Source organism: Dicentrarchus labrax, unplaced genomic scaffold (genome assembly GCF_905237075.1).
Source record: "Dicentrarchus labrax unplaced genomic scaffold, dlabrax2021, whole genome shotgun sequence".
NCBI classification, from domain to species: Eukaryota; Metazoa; Chordata; class Actinopteri; family Moronidae; genus Dicentrarchus; species Dicentrarchus labrax.
Window position 1 is genome coordinate 21,383,140 of NW_026136714.1, and position 20,847 is coordinate 21,403,986.

Sequence of the window (20,847 nt, forward strand, 5' to 3'; positions counted from 1 at the left end):
TTATATACTATGTGTTTTTTCATTGTACTAAAAAATTGTTTTACAAAGAACATGACAGTTTATCAGGTTTTCTAGGGTGTGTTGGGAGGGATGAATCTCAGTCTGATACCAGATATTTTCAACCTCATTAAGAATTTCTATTGGACCAACCACCACCAAAAATGAAAATAAATTAAGATTGCAGTGTAACTGCTCCTTCCTCGACAAAGAAAAGAAAAGTGCTTTTCTGTTATTTTGTAAAAATGTTTTCAGTTTTTTGGTGGACAAATCAATATCTTGTAATCTTTTTATTACCTTGTTCTGAAGATTAAACAAAATACCCTTTTGGGATTGTCTCCCAACAGATCCCCACATTGATGCGGAACAGATATCCAGTATTTGTTTGAGGAAGAATAAATCCTTATGTTCATAATTTCTGATTCATTTTCATTTCTCCCCAACACAAAACATTTGTACCAGATTTGTTTTGACTGACTACATGTTGTTTCTTTTGTCTCTTATCTGGTTCTGTAGAGCTACGGATCCCGGACAACGCCAACGTTTTCTATGCCATGAACTCCACTGCCAACTACGACTTTGTCCTGAAGAAGCGCGGCTTGGCCCGGCCGGTGCGGGCCAAGAACGTGGCCAGTTCGACGCTGCCTCGCATGAAACAGAAGGGACTGAAAATCGCTAAAGGGATTTTCTAAGGAGAAACGTGCCACTTCCTGCCTCCCCTCCACCCCCTTAACCCTCTCTGGTCGCCACTCCTCAGAAGAAACATTTCTGTTCAGGTCTCTCTTTGAGGCAAACTAACCTGAAGTATCTGAGTTTTGGTTTGGACAAAGACTGAGATGCCAGAGGAGATGATATAAATGACCAAGTAACCTTTCTGTGGATTAGCAGAAAGCAGAGGAGCACCTTAGCACTTAGTAAAAGCTGTGTCATCAGGACCCTCCGAGGACGTTAAAAGGCTGAGTTTGTCGCAGGAAATCCTAAGATAGAGGTTGTTTCCGTAAGCCTGACAACAGAAGGACCCGTTCGTGGGGAAAAACAAACAGTTGCGTTGGGGTCAGGCGGCAAAATTTACTTCACATGACTGGTTGTGTCGGCTTGTGGGAAATCAGATCCATCTCATTTCCCGGTCCATTACTTTTTGTTTACAATTGTTTACATCTTAACATCACTCGGTCAGCTCTTAAACATTTTTGTTCAAGCCTCTAGTTCACGAGAGGATATTCGCACCTTCGATAAAACATTTTTTAAAACCCCAGATTTCCCCCCGCAGCCTTCATCCCTGTATTTTACTCTTCGGACTTCATGCACGCCCCCTCCTGGCATGGAGTGTACATAAACGAACAATACGACGCCACAGCGAGTGAACACAGACGTGTGTAACAGCTGGGTGTTCGAATGTGTTTCTATTTTTTCAGGGAACTTTTGTTGTGAGTGTACCGCCGCCTTTACCGTCTCGCCCCGGGGTTCCTGATGTCGTCAGTGTTTCTGGGACTGCAGCACTGAACGTTTCGCTCTCCGCTCTCGGACGCTGGGACTCATTTCAGCATTTTAACACCAGCAACGCTGACGTGAAGGGACCTGAACTCTTTTAAGCTTCTGAATGCTGCCATGTTACAAAAAAAAGCAAAAAGGTCAAGCAGTCTGAAACGGAGACATGTTGTCAAAATCCAGTGGGCACAGCCATTAATTCTTTTTTCTTTTTTAAATTAATGAATTGTAACCACTACATTGTGAAGGATGTGGCAGTCCTTTCATCGCACTTGATTCTGACAGAAGAAGACTGAGAGAAGAACAAGAGAGCTGAAAACAAAAAAAAAAAAACTGAGTGTATATATCAATTAATACCAACAGTGCAGTATATTCTTTTGAAACGGACCATGAGATTTTGTTAATAGACTCATCACGATATCAGCGCTTTTTTCATTTTGCTTTGTACATTTTTTTTTGCATCTCTCTACTCTGATATGGTGCTGCTAATTATCCTTCTGAAGAGGTCTTACGAGCTGCACTTTCTCTACTTCCTGACCACCACTCCCCTTGTTGGAAGACAGAAACAGAAACATCTCTTCTTACCTGCTGAGTGAGGCATTTTTATGTCATGTTTGCTGTTTTCAGAAAATTGTATTTAATATAAACATAAAAACAAAAAGTTAAGAATGATTAAAAAAAAGGAAGGAAATAATTTTAATGTCAGCAGCTCTTTAGTGAAGGCTGGCTTACTGCACCAATTTAATGTTATGTATTCAAATGTATTATTTTATATTAGGATAATATCCTTTGGGATGAGATGTACCATCTTGTGTTCCCAAAATACTGCAGGAGAAAAAACTCTGGGATACAAAAGGTATTTATGAAAGAATAAATAATATAAACTACATAAAATAATCAATAGAAACCAGATATTGCATCAGATTCCCAGGTTTCTTTCTGGCAAAAGAACTATTTTCCAAATTTCCGTTAACAGCAAACTGATATTTTGCTTTAACCCTGGACCATACTATTTCATGGGAAGACTGTGGTTTCTTCCAACATGGTGGATCATCCTTCATATCTTATTATTAACCACTTTCCAAATGTGCCATGACAGGCTTGTGTGTTGCAGACGCACCCGACGAGTCCTGCTGAATTTATCCTGCAGGACGTTTTCTTGCGGTGTCGGCTGTGGTTTTACGTGCCGGTGATGACAGCAGAGTCTTTCCTTGCTGGGCTCTCTTACAGAACGTGTAGAATGGATGGGTTTTAATTATTTCCAGACCTGGAAAACTAGTCAAAATACAGAAAAGCTCCTTAAATCATGCTGTAAAATGTGGAGTCTGGAATAGTTTTGAATGAGGCTGTGCGTAGGAGCCCAGATGAACTATGGTGATCCTTATAAACTGCACATGAGGGAACTTCTCTGTGCTGTCCATAATCAGTTTCTTTAGAGGAAAAATCCAACCTAAAACTCCTTATCACTTTTAAAAAAGCGGTCATTTTTGGGGGATCCATATTTCTTTTATTCCCATGGATACAAAGTGATGTCACATTGTTAAAATATTTGTAAAGGGCTTCTTTTTGCAGCTTCTCGCCGTTTGCACTCAATGCTAATTTACATTTACAGTTTACTATAATGTATTTTTATTTTTTTTGTCTTTTTGCTCTAAAGAGACACAATATGTCGGACAAACCGTCACACTAACTCGGGTAACATTGGCTGGGGTTGCTGGTATAAACGTTTCCAGCTCCATTAAGAAGCAGGACAGAGCTGCTAACATAAGCCTAAACTCTGATAGCATCCAGGATCGATTTCCACACACAGAGAACAGGACCTTTATTTGACCTAACCCACAAAAACTAATGTTTCTTAATGATGTGCTCCTTGGCCCTGAAAGTAACACTCGGCTACCACTGTAGCTTTTAAGCTCGCCAGGCGGACATCCTAACGTTTGCAGCTTCCTACACTGTTACTTTTGTGTTTTTGGTTTTAGAAAGGCAAAAAAAAAAAAAAAAGGGCACCACAGACTCTTTCAGTGAAGAGTATCACTGTCACTGCTGACCACTTAAACACGGGGAAGAAATCCAAAGCTTGAATTACCATGCCGAGCTAGGGTTGCTATGACAGTTGATGTTTGGGTGTCCGTTTGATCAACAGCAAAACATTCACACCCCTTCTCCGAGTCCTGTTTCATAGCCTTCTGGGAAATGTAGTAAATTGCCGATTAAAGGAAAGAAAAACACTTTATGATATTTAAGGTTGGATTTTTCCTGAGTTGCTCATATCACCGTAACAAAACACTAAATTCGCTCGGATTGCACTGCGACCATGTATTGCCTTTTTTTGGTTATTTTCACCTGCATGACGTTCATAATTCTCTAAACGATCAAATGAATGAAGCGCTCAAAAAAAAAAAAAGAAAAAACCCCACGAAAGCAATATGGTGACGAGCGGCAGGAGGCACGTCGTCTGGCTGTCGTGGATGTTGTTCGTGCCACTGTGGCGTGAAATCCTTCGCTGTTGAACACTGTGACCTTTGACCCTTTCACTCTGCCCTCTCTGCCTGTTGATCGGCGCGTCATGTTGAGCACTGTGAACTTTAAAAAAAATAAATAAAAAAAGCGTCTCGTTCCCCGTTAATGGTGTCATAGTGAACATCCGTAACGCAACAGGCTTGACCCTACATGTGCCAAAAATACAAGGAAAGAGAAAAAGGTTGGTTGTAACAGATGAGTCCTCTGCCTTTCACAGTGAAAAAAAATCAAGTTTGTATGTTTACTGTTGTTGCATTTTTCTGGAAAACAAAAAAAAAGGGTGAGAACACTACGATGTCTGGACCCATTTCCCTGTGGAAAATTAGACTGTCGTCCAAGAAACTTGAAGCAAAGATGTTTGTCAGGAGCTGCAGATGAAGCTGTTGTAGAAATCCCGCTTTCATGAATTTATCCTCCTATTTTTCATCTTTTAATGTCTTTTAAGATCAAACAGCTGCCAAATTTGCAAATGTTCAACACTGGAGTGTCTTTTGCCATCAAAACCAGACGTTTTTTTTTTTAACCATAAATCAGATTTTTATTCCAACCAAACTCTATATCTGATGTGCTTTCACTGAAGAAAATGAAGCAGACAACTTCTGGTTGAGTTATATGAAGAAAACAGAGACTCTCACTCACTTTATTAACTGTGTTTTGGGACAAAAGTGTCATTAATCAAGTGAGTAGAAGTGGTCAATGGTTTCGTAAGTTTTGGATACTGCACGTGTGTCTGTGTGTAAGATATGTTTGCTTAATTTTGATTTCAGGGATGAAAACCACTTGAAAACCCAGCAGAGCAGTGTTACACACAAATATCAATGCAGTGCAGGGCCTTTTTTTCTTCTGTTAAAAGTATCGAGACATTTGCTTTCAGTGGTATGTTAGAGTTCCTCCATTCTTTCAGAGCAACTACCTACAGTTTGCAACAGGACCTTCAGTGCACCGCAATGTTTGTAAAAAGGTGTTTTGGTACCTCCTACTTGATGTCACAAATCCATGAACGTACGTCAATACGTCTCCTACTGCAGACGTACTGTAAATCTTTTAAAAACAAATAGATCATTTTTTTTAAAACTGGCTCAGTATTTTCCGAAAATAGCTGGTCAAACATACTTTGAACGCAAAGTACGTTCCCTTTCTGTAGTGTTTGGTTGGAACAAAAACGTTCATATTATCGGGCCTGTAATTGGAAAAACAATGTCTGTCCCCTGTTCCAGTGAGTCCTAGTTTTCCCAGTTGAACACAGCAAAGGGAGCGTTTCTGCAGCAGCTCCGTCTCTACTTTAAGTGTGCTTTTGTTCTCTGAGAACATAAACTGTGCAGAGTGGAACTTTAAATGAATTTCCTGGCCCGGCGAGCGTTTTATGTGCCGATGAGGTTGGTGTTGGACTGGTCTGTGTGTCGTCGTAGCCGTGTTGACAATGACGTACCTTTTGTGATTTGACCTGATTCTGTGCGAGTTTGAACAAAAAGGCTGCGTTTAAAAAGAAAAAAAACCTAAAAACTGGAAACCAGCTGGCGTGGTGTGTGTTTTTATTTTAGTTTTTGTTTCGTTTTTTTCCCCCTGAACTGTGCTCGGGTGCCATTTTCCATTTTAACTTTTTCTAACTGCAGTCTCTTCTTTATTTTACTTTTCCTACTTTTCCCAAGAACACAAAACACATGTAGAATATAAAACTGTCCTTGGTTATGTCTTTGTTTATTTATTGATTTGTATATAGAAATTTTGTTTTGCATTGTACATTCTCTCCTTTCTTGGTTATAGATTAATATATTCATGTATATATGAATAAACATTAAGTTTATAAAAGTAATAAGACTCTTTCCTCTTTATTATTGCTTCCTTTGTGTAAAGATTAAGGAACTGAGTTGGGAATCTACTTCTGCATAGTCTCTGTATGACACAATAACTGAAGTAAATTGCACAATAGCTTATTACTGGATTTCAATTTTAGGCTGAAAATAACTGTTTGACTTGAGCTCAAATAAAAAATCATCTTTTGTAATTATTATGGATGTTATGCTTGTAAAAATGGATTGTACAGGGATTGTAAAATAAAATCCTCACACATGGTAAAATAAAATAAAAGGAAAGTTCCCTGGCAGCGGGCACCTTTGTTGCATCTTATCCTTCTCGCACTCTCCTCTACTATTAAATAAATCATAAAATGCCTCCAAAATACTTAGAAATACAAGGAAAAATTAAATGAATGGAAGTGCAAGAAAGATTCTATATTATAGAACTAATGACACATTCAGCTCATATTAAGTTAAAAAGAAACATTGTGAAACTTAAACATAATTCTTTTACAAGAAGCTTGTATAACTTCTGTTAGTTTGTTTGTTTCCAGCTGAATGGAGCCATGAGCTATTAGAGCTCTGTTTAGAGGATTTGATATATTGATTGGCAGATTGGTTGGTTTATTATTTATTATTGATTAATGTGACGTTGTCATAGATGTGACAGCGAACGATGAATTCATAGCTTAGTGTAACGTCATCTATCAGCGACAGGACGTGCTTGTCACCGGCGCCTGCGCAGTCGGAAAGAGCTTTGTTATTTCATTTGAGAATGGCGCTTAGCAAGACGTTTGGACAAAAACCGGTCAAATTTCAGCTCGAGGAGGATGGAGACTTTTATATGATCGGATCGGAGGTTAGTGTTTCACCTCTTTAACACACCATCACTTTAAAGATTTACTTATTTGGCAGATTATTATCGTTTAACCTGGCAGCCGTTCCGCTAGCAGCTAGCTGGCTAGCTAACCATGCTAGCCGAGTGGGACAGCGCACGAAGACTCATTCATTTATTTTAGGTTTATTATTAATGTAAACTGGGAACTCCCTCGTAGATAAAACACATTAATTTACACTTGCATGTAACGGAATTAAGTTTGACCGGGAAACGTTCGTCGTTTCCAGACTGAGCTAACTGTTAGCTAACGTCCAACCATTAACGTTAACAAAGCTAACAGTGTTTATCCGCCGCTGACGTTAAATAACAATAAGTGAGTTTATTTGGTGTTAAGTTGGTGAAACCAGCAAACGGCACATTAACACTGTAAGACTCATAGCCGCTGAAATACATTATTTAAAAAGGTTTGCTTTTCTGGCATTTCTTAGCATATTGCTACGTAAATATGACTGTAACGTTACCAGGGTGACTGTAACTTTACATGTTAGCTGTAACGTTACATGTTGACTGTAAGGTTACCATGGTGACTGTAAGGTTACATGGTGACTGTAAGGTTACATGGTGACTGTAACGTTACATGGTGACTGTAAGGTTACCATGGTGACTGTAAGGTTACATGTTGACTGTAAGGTTACCATGGTGACTGTAACGTTACATGGTGACTGTAAGGTTACCATGGTGACTGTAAGGTTACATGTTGACTGTAACGTTACCATGGTGACTGTAACGTTACATGGTGACTGTAAGGTTACCATGGTGACTGTAAGGTTACATGGTGACTGTAACGTTACATGGTGACTGTAACGTTACCATGGTGACTGTAAGGTTACATGGTGACTGTAAGGTTACATGGTGACTGTAAGGTTACCATGGTACTGCATGGTGACTGTAACGTTACATGGTGACTGTAAGGTTACCATGGTGACTGTAAGGTTACATGGTGACTGTAACGTTACATGGTGACTGTAAGGTTACCATGGTGACTGTAAGGTTACAAGGTGACTGTAACGTTTAATAAACCGGTGTATGCCAGACTCTGAATATACCCCATAGTATGTTTAGGGTCATAGGATAGCAGAACCTGTGTATAGGTACATAAACTCACAGCTATACCACTTTAGTAACGGCGTTAAATATGTTTCTCATACTGTATATTGAACTCCCATGCTGTGTGCAGAGGCTGGATAATAAGCCTCCACAGCGACTCTTGCCGACCTACAGTCACTCCAATTGTAATTAAAAACTAACTTCAGCAACTAGTGCCATTTAACCTGGTGTCCTGTCAACAAGAACTAAAGTGATTGATTATACTAGAGTTAAATAATCCAATTATATTACATTTAGTAAGACAGCACAATGAAGGAAATGTCATGTACTTATGTTTGTTTAACAATATTTATTTTGACAATTAATAAATGTGGGCCAATGTTGTAGGGCAGCAATAACTGATTATTAGTATTGTTGATTAATCTGCTAATTATTTTTGTGATTGATCATTTCTTTGTGTATGAAATGCCCATCAATTTCCTGTCGCACAAACTTAAATTGGTAATTTTATTTGACCAATAATCCAAACTCCAAACATACTCTGTTTACTATCATACATACAAAAAAATACTGTAATGATTAATTATTATCAAGAATATTTGTTTAGCCAAAGTAATCTGCCCTCATGATTCTTGATTTCTTTTTCTGTTTCTGTGTGTGTGTGTGTGTGTGTGTGTGTGTGTGTGTGTGTGTGTGTGTGTGTGTGTGTGTGTGTGTTCAGGTGGGAAACTACCTCCGTATGTTCAGAGGCTCCCTGTATAAAAGATATCCATCATTATGGAGAAAACTGGCATCAGTAGAAGAACGGAAGAAAATAGTGGAGTCGTCACACGGTCAGTAGAGTGCAGTCTAACACAGCTGAGTGGGGTGGTGCAATTTTTAAATTCCCATCATTATTTCTTTCCTCTAACATGAGAGGCTGTTCTACTTAGAAACTCCAGACAGCTTTCAGTTTATTAATACTGAAATTAGTTAATGTTCTAAAAATATTTACCCTAGAACAATTGCAGGTTAATTTGTTTCTCAGTATCCAAAACTGCTGATACGTTTCTGTTTAAGAAGATGGAGGGAAAAAAAGTAATACGCTCTAAAAAGTAATGTAAGAATGAAAACCCCATGCTCATTATTTCATTGATGGTTAAAATACATTTATTTGTCATTTTGTTATTGGGCAAAAGGGGTGTGGTGAGGATACACAATTTGACACAGCGATGATCATTTAAATGGCCAACTCAGTTCAGCATTCACAGTGTCAGTTCCTGTTCGTGTTGATTTGATTTTTTTTTTTTTGTCATTCAGATCATGGCTACACTCAGCTGGCCACCAGTGTGACCCTGCTGAAGGCTTCGGAGGTTGAGGAGATCCTTGAAGGAAATGATGAGAAGTACAAAGCTGTCTCCATCAGCACTGAGCCCCCCGCCTACCTCAGGTACCTCCACTATAACCACCTCTGAAAACATTATTCAGACAGGACTGTCTGTAATGTGTTTTTAATGTTAATGACAGATATTTATAGGTAAGGAAATGTAACTCTGTAATGAGTTTTCAAAATTACAGATATGGGGATGTTGTTCTATTTACACATTGGCATTGCATCAGGAAGGTTCCTCAGCTCACACGTAGCTTCTGAAAAAGAGCAGATCTTTTAAAAAATGTCTCAGTTATTGATCTGACGTTTATAGGCTTTAGGAAGCTTTGTCTGCAGCAGTTGAATAAAAAAGCTGAGAAAAAAGATCTGAAAGGCTCCTTTTGAGCATGATATTACTCTGGTTGTTGATTAATACTTGACTTCTAAAACCTGAGATTGTCAACAGTAGAAGAATACAATTGGGCGCATGCAGGTAGTGTGTAATCTGCAAAAAAAACAACAACCCAGTGACGATTACATTACCCTTCTAAACCTATCCAGTCTGAGTAGGATGTAACCTGTAGATTTTGAACACTGAAATGTAAAAATTCATTAAGTTAATTTGAGTTGGAATAAAAAACCCATTTTATCTTGTATGATTTTCACCTATTTATCTGTCCTGGTCTGTCACCAGGGAACAGAAGGCGAAGAGGAACAGTCAGTGGGTTCCCACGCTGCCCAATAGCTCTCACCATCTGGACGCGGTGCCCTGCTCCACCACCATCAATCGCAGCCGACTGGGCCGCGACAAGAAGAGGACCTTCCCACTGTGGTGAGCAACAAGAACCTGCACACAGGCTATGTTTGTCATTCAGATCTATTCCTCATTCCATCCCTATATTACAAACGCCCAAGAGTTTACAGTAAGTGGTAAATTGAGGTTTGGGACACTTGTGTTAATCGTGCAGCGTAATAGGAAGCGTTGCATTGTGAGACTTTTAGCAAAAGGTACTTTTTTGTTATGGATGGATTATGGGAGTTTGTGAGGGAAATACATAGAGCATATATTTCATACTTAGAATTCAGACACCTAGATGAAGTGGCGTGAAGTAAATATAGCAAAGTAGCAAGTAGTGACTGTTGGGACATGAGAGAGTCCATTTATTCTGTCTCTTACTCTGCTATCATTGTGTCCTTTTATAAACTGAAATCTTTAATGGTTGACATAAACTCTTTACTCTTTGAAACAATTAATGTAATGAAGTATAGCTGATAATGGTGCTGACTTGCATTGTGAGTGTAGTGTATAATTTCAGCTGCTGTCAGTAACTTTTGGCCCTGTGTGTTTGTCTCGACCAGCTTCGATGACCACGATCCAGCAGTGATCCATGAGAACGCCACTCAGTCTGAAGTCCTGGTTCCAATCCGTCTGGACATGGAGATTGAGGGACAGAAGCTCAGAGACGCTTTCACCTGGAATATGAACGGTAATGTCTCATCATGACTTTTTCTCAGCTCTGTAAAGTATGGTGTCAAAGCAGAGACTTCATGGTGCTGAAGAGAGAATTTGAAGGAGCCAATATTGGTACTGAAATGTTTTTCCTTCTTCTGAATTTTTTTAGAAAAACTGATGACACCTGAGATGTTCGCTGAGATCCTTTGCGACGACCTGGACCTCAACCCGCTAGCCTTCGTCCCTGCCATCGCATCTGCCATCCGACAGCAGATCGAGTCTTATCCGACAGACAGCATCCTGGAGGACCAGGCGGACCAGAGGGTCATAATCAAGGTAAAGCTCTAAACTGCCAATAGTTCATGCTGAGTATCATTTAATGTAATGATTTAATGCAACAAATCCTCCAGAGGAAAACTTGTAGTGAAGACACGTCATTTATCAACAAACCTTTTTTCTCTTTATTTGTGTTCCAGTTGAACATCCATGTTGGGAACATCTCTCTGGTGGACCAGTTTGAGTGGGATATGTCTGAGAGGGAGAACTCCCCAGAGAAGTTTGCTCTGAAGCTTTGCTCTGAGCTCGGTCTTGGCGGGGAGTTTGTCACCACCATCGCCTACAGCATCCGCGGTCAGCTGAGCTGGCACCAGAGGACGTACGCCTTCAGGTACTGTCTCACCAACACAGAGCTAAATGTGGGATTCAAAGTAATTTTGACCAAATTTCTAGAGAAAGAAGATGTGAATTAATGTACGTTCCTATCCACTGTGGGTTGGTTTGTTGAGATATAGTCGATGGTGCTGATTCTCCAGTCAGTTAAATCGTTACAGAAGAAGTGGACACTATAAGATTACGTCATTAAAAGAGCAGCTATATATAGCTTGAACACTGCCTTTAGCCATATATTGTGCATATATTGAAACATGCATTCAAGCCAAAAGACGGTATTACTTACTTTAAAGAAGAAATTAACAACAGTTGCAATGAACACATAGACAGGCAATTATTTGATAGTATAATAAAGTGACTGTTCATGTAATTTACTAACCTAAAAAATGATGTTAAAGGGGACGTTTTATCACATTTTGATACATTATTGATGACTTTTAGAAAATGTGTTTCATTGTCTGATATCTCTGCACAACCAGAGAAGTGAGCCAAACATCTGTAGCAGTCTGAAAAGGGAATTTGACCATTTCCTGGTTTTGACATTTTTAGAGAGTTGCAAAAACAAACTGTGTGAAAAGGAATCTCTGTTGTTGTATATGTTGTTGCCACAGTGATGTGGCAATGACCTTTCCCCTCTTTTCTGAGGGCACCTGAAGCCTGTTGTTGAATTGTAGTTTCTCATTGTAAACCAGCAGATCTCCCTTGTTCTGACCCTGTTTTTATGTAACCTCCAAACTGTAGTTGAACAAGGTTAAATTAACGTCTTGTTTGGCGTTTGCTGCCCTGGTGGTTCTTCTATGGGTGAAATACAACCGACAGTCTGCTGTCTGAGTTTACCAGGATGTGAACTAATGACATATTTCAAAACCCAGACAGCAGCGCTGATCTCTATCACAGCTGGACATCTGGCAGAGAAGTAATATTTTAGGACTGTTTATTTCATGACCGTGAATGAAGTAAAGTTGAACAGGGCATCAGGGCAGTGTCATAGCTAATGTCTTTGAATGTTCATATATTCATTGAGGGTATATCCTGAATCCAATGCCAGTATGTCCTCTAACATGCATAAAGTTACAAAAACATAAGTTCAGATCTGTTATTTTACCTTCGCTTGTCACGTTTGTTTTCACGTTTCATTTATGTTTCCACTGAGTCGAGATGTTTCCTAAAATAACTTCAAGGCCAGGAATTTAGTTTTCTTTCATGATCCTGCCTTTGATCATGCTGCTTATCCAGGCCATCAAAAACACGATAAATGTTTTAGTTACATGTCATAATATCTTTGCAGCTTCGATGGGTGTAGGCTTCGAAGCCAGAAGTACAATTTTCATGCTTTTAGTGGAAAAAGTGACTCCATGTTTCACATTAATTAGAAAACATTCGATCTGAGTCACATGAAAAGCGGCAACAAGTGACTCAAACTGCAGCGTTTTTGTTCTTGTTTTTGGTGTTTTGCAGTGAGAACCCCCTGCCCACAGTGGAGATAGCCATTAGAAACACAGGTGATGCCGACCAGTGGTGCCCACTGCTGGAGACCCTGACAGACGCAGAGATGGAGAAGAAGATCAGAGATCAGGACAGAAACACAAGGTGAGAGTTTGTTTGATAGAGTCAACTGCTTTTGGTAGTCAGCAGTTTGTTTCATCTGTTTTTATGTCCAGGTCTGTCTTCAAAATAAGATTCGTATCACATTGTGACTTTTTATCTCTTTAAATAAAGATTAATAAAATGCAATAAATATATGGTACAGCCAGACAACTGAGTCTAGCAGGTACTAAACTATTATTTTTATTATAGATTTACTTTATAGATTTAATAATTTTTCTCGATTAATCAGTGAATCATTTGGTCTGCATAATAACAAAATAGTGAAAGATTTCCGAGATAACATCTTCGTCGTCAATCGTCTTTTTTTGTCCGACTGACACTCCAAAACCCAATAATAGTTTTCACAAAAACAAACAAATCCTCTCATTTGAGAAGTTGAAATGTTTAGTTAAAAATTATAGTCAATGCTCAACGTAGTTGACAATATTATTCTTTGTTTTATGTAAAGCAGCTTTGAACTGCCTTGTTGTTGGAATGTGTACAGATACATTTACCTTCTGTCGCATTGCCCAGCTGCAAAATCAAAATCATCTCCCATAATCAGTGCTGAACAGTTGTCTGTTACACTTCAGGTCTGTACTTTCCTAACTCTCTAGGTGGTTTTCTGGAACGAACGATGTAGTTGTGTACTAAGGGGAAAATCTATTTGAAAGAATAGCTCCAGTTAAACACAATAAAATATTGAGTTATCATGGAAACTTTATTCCTACATATATACGTTGCACTGAGTAAAGGACTCTTGGTTACGCTAGCAGTTAGTTGGGAGGTGTACCATTTGAGTACTGTCAGTATTAGGGCTGCAACTAATAATCATTAGTCATTAATTGTCATTTGTCTATAAAATGGGGTATGGTAAAAAAAAAAAAAAAAAAAAATACCCATCAAAAATCCCCTGCTGATGACAGAGCAGATTGCTTCTTCAAATGTCTTGTTTTCTTTCAAAGGATCAGAGATATTATTGTCACAGAAGAATAAAGAAACCAGCAAACCAGAAATTGTACATATTTGATGAATCAGTTGTCAAATATTTGCTGATAAATGTTTGTTGATAGATTTTTAAGTAATCATTGCAGCTATAGTCACTATTCTGCTAATAGTTAGTGCTTAAGGACATGGGGAAATTACGGACCAGTTATTCGACTTGTGATCAACAAAAACTGTAAACACAACTTTAATAATCGATTACCCGTTTGAGTCGTTTATCAAGCCACAATGACAAACTCAAATTGTGAACTACCTATTTTTGACTGCTGGGCAGAAAAAACAAGCTATTTTAAATGGTACCGAAACAATACGTTTGTAAATTGATTGACAAGACATCTTGTAGACTAAATGATTAATTGAAAAAAATGGGCAACAGATGAACTGATGAAGAAAGTAAGCATTTGTTGCAACCCTAAGCTTTACATACATTATATTGCTTTTTAAATATTTCAGCAATTGCAATTATAAATGAAACACTTAATCAATATAGATCAATCAACAATGAAAACAATTATTAGTTGTCGTTTTAATTAAAATAGTAAGGTTTGTAAAACAAGAGCAAATTGGAGTAGCTGTTGTTGTTGTTTTAAGGTGTTGACCCTATCTTCCTGTTTGCTCCACAGGCGAATGAGGCGACTGGCGAATACAGCACCTGCATGGTAGATAAAGCAGCATCGGCGCCCCCCACAGGAACGATGCTCGTCTGCTTGAGGTATGACGCTGTCACGGTTTGCAAAATCAGCAACAAAGATGTCCCTCCATCGAGCACCGGATGTCTTTTACGCTCCACTGGGTTCTCCGTCAGCCGATCACCGTGTTATTTTTCATTTTTATTATTAATGTTATTATGTTCTGTTTGGCAAAGCCCCTGGTAGAAAATGTCCCTCCTTCATGTTTCCCTTACGACACCCAGCGTGGAGAAGCTGTTCTCTCTCTTTGACCACTGACTCTCTTTACCTGACCACAGAGGGAGAAGAAACCACACAACCAGTCTCAGATAATATATTGTTATGTTGTATTTGTTGTCTTTTTGTACATTTTAATAATTCTTACAAAATAAAAAAAAGTGAAAGCGCTTGAGTTCCCGTCTTGTTATATTGTGCACCATTTACAATCGTCATGCTCGTCAAGTCTTTCTGCCGCAGTTAGAGCTTGATTGTTTTGACCAATTGCCTGATTATTATTTTATACAAGTGTCCAGTTTTAGGGCTGACTGAACAATCCAAATATTAACTGTGTTTATCTGTAGCAAGTGAAGGTTAAAGGTGGCAGATTCCTTCAGCTGTAGCTAAATAACATTTCTCTGACCTGATTAAATCTTGGCTGGTTAATATGCTCTCTTAGGCATGTGTCTGTACATTTACACTCGGCCAAAGATAGTTTTTGAAGATGTTTGAAAGATTAAGCAGTGGACTGTGTTTTTGCTGTTCATAAAGCATCATTACAGTGGTAAAGTGTTTGTAGTCAGTCCAGATTGAAATATCAACATCTCTTGAATGGATTGCCATGACATTTTCTACCTCAGAGTTTTTCCTATAGTGCTACCATGGGGTCGACATCAGTGGTTAAATGTCTCCACAGCTATTGGATAGATTGTGATGAATTTTGGTTTGGTGATCATTTTCCCTTTGCATTCTCTTCAAGATTTTAGTGCAAAACTAATCACATTCCTATCAGCCTCAGCTGAACTTTGAGTTCTGTACTCATATGGAAATGTTAGCATGCTAACAGGCTAAACTAGGATGGTGAACATGGTAAAACAAGCACCTGCATTATTAGATCGATTAATAAAGCTGTAGTTTACTTTTACTTTTTTCAATATTTGCAATATTGTTGAGCAAAATTGCAGTTAGATAATTGCTTTAAGTCTTGCTGCCCTAGTTTTAGGTTTTTGTGAGTTCTTCTTTTAAAGGCCAATTTGTATCTTAGAATATCCTCACCCTGGGGCGTCCTGATAGCTCACCCGGTAGAGCTGGCGCCCATGTACTGAGGCTAAGACCTTGCTGCGGCAGTCATGGGTTTGATGCCAACCTGTGGCCCTTTGCTGCATGTAAAAGCCCCTAAAAAATATCCCCACACTGAGTTTTCTATCCCATAATACTCTTACTGTAAATGGTCCTTTTCCACACTGATAAAAAAAAAAAAAAATTAAACACAGAATTGGTTTTTTGACGGTGACCACATCAGTCTGAGTTATGACTAATATTTATCAGCAGTGCTGTGCTGTAAAGGATGATGAAGTATGTGTTTTGTTGTTGGGGTCCCGCAGAGACTTGTTTGCGTGTTGTTGTGCTAAGCAATTTCCATTTTGTCCACAGTGTTTGACCCACAAAGGCAGCGGGTGAAAGTGCAGAGTGTGCAGACGGGGCTGATGGGATTTCAGGCCGTCGGCAGTTCTGTGCAGCAGCAGCAGCAGCAGTGACGCAACAGCAGGGAAGGGAGTTATGGGTTAGTCCTGCTCCCCTCAGTTACCAGAAGCAACATATCTGGTCATGTTAACACTAGAAAAGTTAAGCCGTGGTCAGAAATCAGAGTTAAGATGATTTAAGTTTCAAAGTAAAACTGGAAATGTCACTTGTGCTTTCTTAGGATGTTTGTATTTGTTGTTGTGAATAGCTTTGCAACCGGAGGTCAAGTGAGTCAGTGTTTCTGTCTTCTTGGCTTAAGTTTTTGCAACTTTTATAAATTCCCTTCCCCATGATGGCCCCTGATAAACACTGAGATACAGCTGAAAGCTCTAATAAAGCTCTAAGTGAACCTTAAAGGCTATTGTGTAGAAGCCATTCAATTCCAAAATGCTTTGGCATTTTTGGTTAAAAAACTTCAGTCCTTGTACATCGAAACTGACCGCTGCAAGGACTCAGAACTCCACAAATTCACATCTTCTGTCTGTCTTTCTGTCTGCTGGTTTCTCTGATTTTGTGGGTCTTGGTGCTGTTAGTTGTCCTGCTGCAGATGCTCTTCGTGGAGGGGACGGTAGTTTGGGTCCACCGGGCGGTCAAACATGGCCCTCCTGTAAGGACAGAACAACGCCACATGATATTGACAAAAAAATCTCTTTGCATTTTCAATATCATGTGAATAAGACAAGACAAGCCAATAAGCTATTTTGCTAGCATTATTTGCAACATGACATTTTTGACACATTTCATCAATCAAAACAATGGAACCCACGCATGAGCATAGAAGAGCCGTGTAGGGCCGGTAATCTGTAATATGCAAGCAAAAAAAAAACCGTTACACTGCCACCATTTGCAATGTGTGCGTAAGCAGAGCCCACAAAACTCCTTTGTGAAACCAAGTCATGTGATTTAAGTTTCTTTATTTGTCTAATTTATGTTTTTTGTTTGACGTTACTGCGAAGGTAGACATTTCCACTCACAGAAGTTCTGGTGTCATCAGCAGCTTCCTTCCTCCCGGCTGGTGTGGAAACACATCTTCTAGGAAGTAGTACATGTGACCGACACTGATACCTGAAAAAGGAAGGAACTCACCTTACATCTGACAGCTTAATGACTGTTAGATTGCTTCAGTGCATTAGTCTGTTTCAAATAACAGCATATATATCACTATAATGTTCAAATCCTACGTGCAGACCCAGACCAACTCTGAATGTATCCTACTGACATATCCAAAACCTGAGAGCTCTATTGTTGGCCAAAAACTATTAACAACACAGCAATGAGCCACATTGTTTCACCGAGTGACATGCTACATTACCATGAACACGCACTGAAGCTTATTTTGAGTTAACTGCACATAGATCCGCCATTTCCTGTTTGTTTGCTAAAAACTACAGTGACAAACTGTATCAGCAATAAAAAAGCAGGTTGCAGGTTTTGAATTTCTTTTGTTTTCTGATACAATTTATAACTTTAAATTGGAGTTTGAAAGTATTTTGATATCCTGCAAGTAGTTTATGTTGCACGTTTTCTATTTCTTTCCCTAGTCTACTGTGCAGCTCTACTTTATAGCAGCCATACGTCTGAGCTCATCCTAGATTAATAAAACAATGACTGGTTACATCAGATTGTTATTGTTTTTTTGGTGAAATGTTTTTATACCTAGGAGGTCGACCACGATGGAGTTTCCGAGCAGCAGCGAAAATCCCATGAGCACCCAGGGGAGAAATGGGGCCTGGAAGTTCAGGAGGCCAAAGAAGTTCATGCGTATGAGCGGATGTCTTCTACTCCACACATACACAAGCATGATGATGAAGGCCTGACCCAGGAAGAAGACGTTGGCGAACAGACCAAACAACTGTGGGCCTTCAGGTTAAATACTATTAATCTCTTTGTTCCGTGTTTGCTGTGACAGTGAAATGACACCTGAGAGTGTCGGTTTTAGATGGAAACGGAAAAACCAGCTCTGTTGGCAGGAATAACCTTATCGCTGGACTCAAACTGTGACATTAGTCAAACTTGAAGTAAGAATTGTTTGAAATATTAATTTGAAGTTTTAACTATGAGGCAAAATTATGACATTAAGTCAAACATATGTATTGACTATTTGTTTTGGCATATTTCTGCCTCCAGAAAAGTTAACAAAACCCTATATTTACAGTACTGGACATAATTTCATGGTACTTGATAACATGATGCAGTTCCCTAAAGAGTGAGTATCGTATAGTACGTTTAGTCAGAGCTGGTGTTATTTTTTAATTAAAGTGAACCTACAACATTCCTTTCAGCTAGTCATGTTACTGTCTGTTACTGATAACACATTTAACACTTTACTATCCTGATATTACAGCAGAATTAGGCCTCATACACCTGCATTTAAAACTGTCCATGAAACACAACACGGCTCCAGAAAAACCCATAAACCCGCACACTGACTGTTTCACAACAGCCCCGAGGGACGTCTGTGGTAAACATACCCAGGACTGTATCATTAACCTGGAATGTGAACAAGAGCTTCTGGCTCCAAACTACTGAGCATCATCAAAAAGAGTCAGGATGCAAGTACAGTAGCTGGCATTAAATACTTATATCGCCATTGGCTCTGGTTGTGGAAAAAAAAAACCCAAAAAACAATGAGTTAATTTGTGTAAACTGACCCTTTAAGTTAGTATACTTCAGGATGTCATGGCAGCGTTAGTTTAAGCATCAGTGCTGTAAAACCTTTTTACAGGTTGTTATTTTGCTAAAAGGATACAGTCATCACGATTCCTCCAAACAGGAACATGAAAACAAAATCTGCTGTCCTTCCGCGGAAAGAGCCTTCCTCCAGCATCCGACAGTATCGATAACTTAATTTAGTTAAGTTTATTATTATAGATGAACTGAAATATTATTCTGTTTTGGCCTGAGGAAACACTGATAAAAGATACAGAAAGATGATGTTGAACACAAAACTGAATCCAAGAGAACCAAAGAAGAGGAAGCTGGTTATCAGGCGCCATATCTGAGAGAAAGACAGAAAAAAAAAAGAGTATAAATGTAATAACGTTCCATATACTGTAATATGTAATAGTTGATGGATGTTACCTGGTATCTTCTGATGATGAGTTCTGGGTTAAAGTAGAGCTGAAAGGGGGTGATGACCTCAAGTTGCTAAAAAAAACAATAAACAGCATGTTAGGCATCAAGACACGCTTGGATAGTAATTATTTTTTGGATATTTGATTTGTTGCATTTGTGAAACAACTTTAACCCCCCCTTTATAAGCAGAATATAAACAATAATATTTATTGACAGTCCAACTACTTTCTTCGTGTACACTTTAACTGCCACTTCCAGTGTTTTCACCCATTACAAATCTACTGACATTTCAACTGCTTTCACTTTTATCTTAGAGTTCAACTTTTACCTCTCACTTAAACTGGTGTCAATGCAGGTGCAGACACCACAGCTATCTGTAGTGCTTTACTTGAGCTGACAGTTCAACTGCTTTCATCCCATACACTTTAAATGAGTTCTGGACTCAGAGACAACACTTAAGCTTCAACTTTAACAAACAACAGCTCAACTGTTTCAAGACCTTTCCCTTTAACTTCTGCTTTTCATCACTTATGTAACAGTTCAACTACTTTTAAAGTTTACACTTCAACAAAAATTAAGCTGCTTACATTGAACTTGACACAGCTGCTTTCACTTGTTATATGTCAAACAACATTTCAACTCAACTCAACTGATTTTAACTCTTCCACTGACAGTTCAACTACCTTCATCAACTGCACTCAGTGTTTACACTTAAGTAGGCCTGTGAGTGTGCTTTAGTGACATCTAGCAGTGCAGATCGCAACTCCCTCGCTTCACCCTCCCCTGCCAAGCGCAAAGCAGAAACTATGTGCTTTAATTTTAAATCCTCACAGTACAGTGGCTGAAAAACGCAAACGCCCCTATCTGGTGCCAGTCTTTGGCTTGTCCCTTCTGGGCTACTATATAAACATGGCTTTTCAACATGGCAGACTCCATGGAAGGTGTCCCGCAGCATCCGTAGACATAAACGGCTCATTTTAAGGTAACACAAAAACTAACAGCTCAACTGTTACCTGTTGTTAATTTCACTTTAGCTGAAACTTCAGCTCAATAATTAACCCTCAACTGAAATATCATCTACTTTACACTTCTACTGGCACTTCAGATACTTTTAATGTGCACTCAAACTGATACTTCAAACCCTTTTGGTACTTTAACGAACAGTTCAAATCTCATACATCTCAGAGTTAACACTTTAAACCAGTTTAGTGTCATGTATTTAAAGCTAGAAATCAATGTTTTTTTTACTTAAATAATTGTTTCATGTCTGATCAGAGCTTGGAGGTTAGAGTTTAAACTAGAGTTTTTTTCTCTTCATTGTTACTGAGTTGTTGTAGTTGTTGTAGTCTTACCACAGCAGCGGTGGTGAGGACGCAGGCGGTCGTGTATGCTCGGGTCACCACGGGGATCTGAAAATACTCCTGAGTGAAGCTGTGAGCCATAGCTGCTGCTGCTGCCTCCCTGTCAACCATGATTTACTCACTGAATGAACAGCACAGGCCCCGCCCACTAACTGCACCAGCCACTCGGATTTGCTCACCAATTAACACCATCCA

At 39.1% G+C, this 20,847-nt stretch overlaps 3 protein-coding genes across 8 annotated transcripts in view; 2 read left to right on the plus strand and 1 right to left on the minus strand.

The window, feature by feature from the left end:
- ralgds (ral guanine nucleotide dissociation stimulator) overlaps window positions 1–6,109 on the plus strand; it is a 54,113-nt gene extending 48,004 nt beyond the window's left edge. For all 6 annotated transcript variants that reach the window (XM_051421826.1, XM_051421821.1, XM_051421823.1 and 3 more), the window contains exon 18: window positions 514–6,109. In XM_051421826.1, the coding sequence (XP_051277786.1) occupies window positions 514–689 (176 nt within the window). In that variant the 3' untranslated portion in view covers window positions 690–6,109. The remainder of the gene's footprint in view (window positions 1–513) is intronic.
- Window positions 6,110–6,527: 418 nt separating this feature from the next.
- On the plus strand, window positions 6,528–14,883 carry smarcb1a (SWI/SNF related, matrix associated, actin dependent regulator of chromatin, subfamily b, member 1a). The gene is made up of 9 exons (XM_051423064.1): window positions 6,528–6,660; window positions 8,468–8,579; window positions 9,046–9,175; window positions 9,789–9,926; window positions 10,454–10,581; window positions 10,717–10,883; window positions 11,024–11,214; window positions 12,675–12,806; window positions 14,432–14,883. The coding sequence occupies exons 1-9, from the start codon at window positions 6,577–6,579 to the stop codon at window positions 14,469–14,471; spliced, it is 1,122 nt and encodes a 373-aa protein (XP_051279024.1). The 5' UTR covers window positions 6,528–6,576; the 3' UTR covers window positions 14,472–14,883.
- Window positions 14,807–20,786, minus strand: derl3 (derlin 3). The gene is made up of 7 exons (XM_051423063.1): window positions 20,644–20,786; window positions 19,298–19,363; window positions 19,141–19,214; window positions 18,966–19,059; window positions 17,873–18,068; window positions 17,191–17,281; window positions 14,807–16,821 (listed from the first exon to the last, which is right to left on the minus strand). The coding sequence occupies exons 1-7, from the start codon at window positions 20,761–20,763 to the stop codon at window positions 16,746–16,748; spliced, it is 717 nt and encodes a 238-aa protein (XP_051279023.1). The 5' UTR covers window positions 20,764–20,786; the 3' UTR covers window positions 14,807–16,745.
- Between the last annotated feature and the right edge of the window lie 61 nt (window positions 20,787–20,847).

Bases quoted from the DNA above. Each gene is read 5' to 3' on its own strand.
- smarcb1a (XM_051423064.1), top strand. From the start codon at position 6,577: ATGGCGCTTAGCAAGACGTTTGGACAAAAACCGGTCAAATTTCAGCTC. The intron at 9,927-10,453 runs GTGAGCAACAAG...TGTCTCGACCAG, and splicing joins AAGAGGACCTTCCCACTGTG to CTTCGATGACCACGATCCAG. The intron at 11,215-12,674 runs GTACTGTCTCAC...GGTGTTTTGCAG, and splicing joins CAGAGGACGTACGCCTTCAG to TGAGAACCCCCTGCCCACAG.
- derl3 (XM_051423063.1), bottom strand. From the start codon at position 20,763: ATGGTTGACAGGGAGGCAGCAGCAGCAGCTATGGCTCACAGCTTCACT. The intron at 18,069-18,965 runs GTATCCTTTTAG...GAAGGCCCACAG, and splicing joins TTGGAGGAATCGTGATGACT to TTGTTTGGTCTGTTCGCCAA. The intron at 17,282-17,872 runs GTATAAAAACAT...TTCCTTTTTCAG, and splicing joins CATCGTGGTCGACCTCCTAG to GTATCAGTGTCGGTCACATG.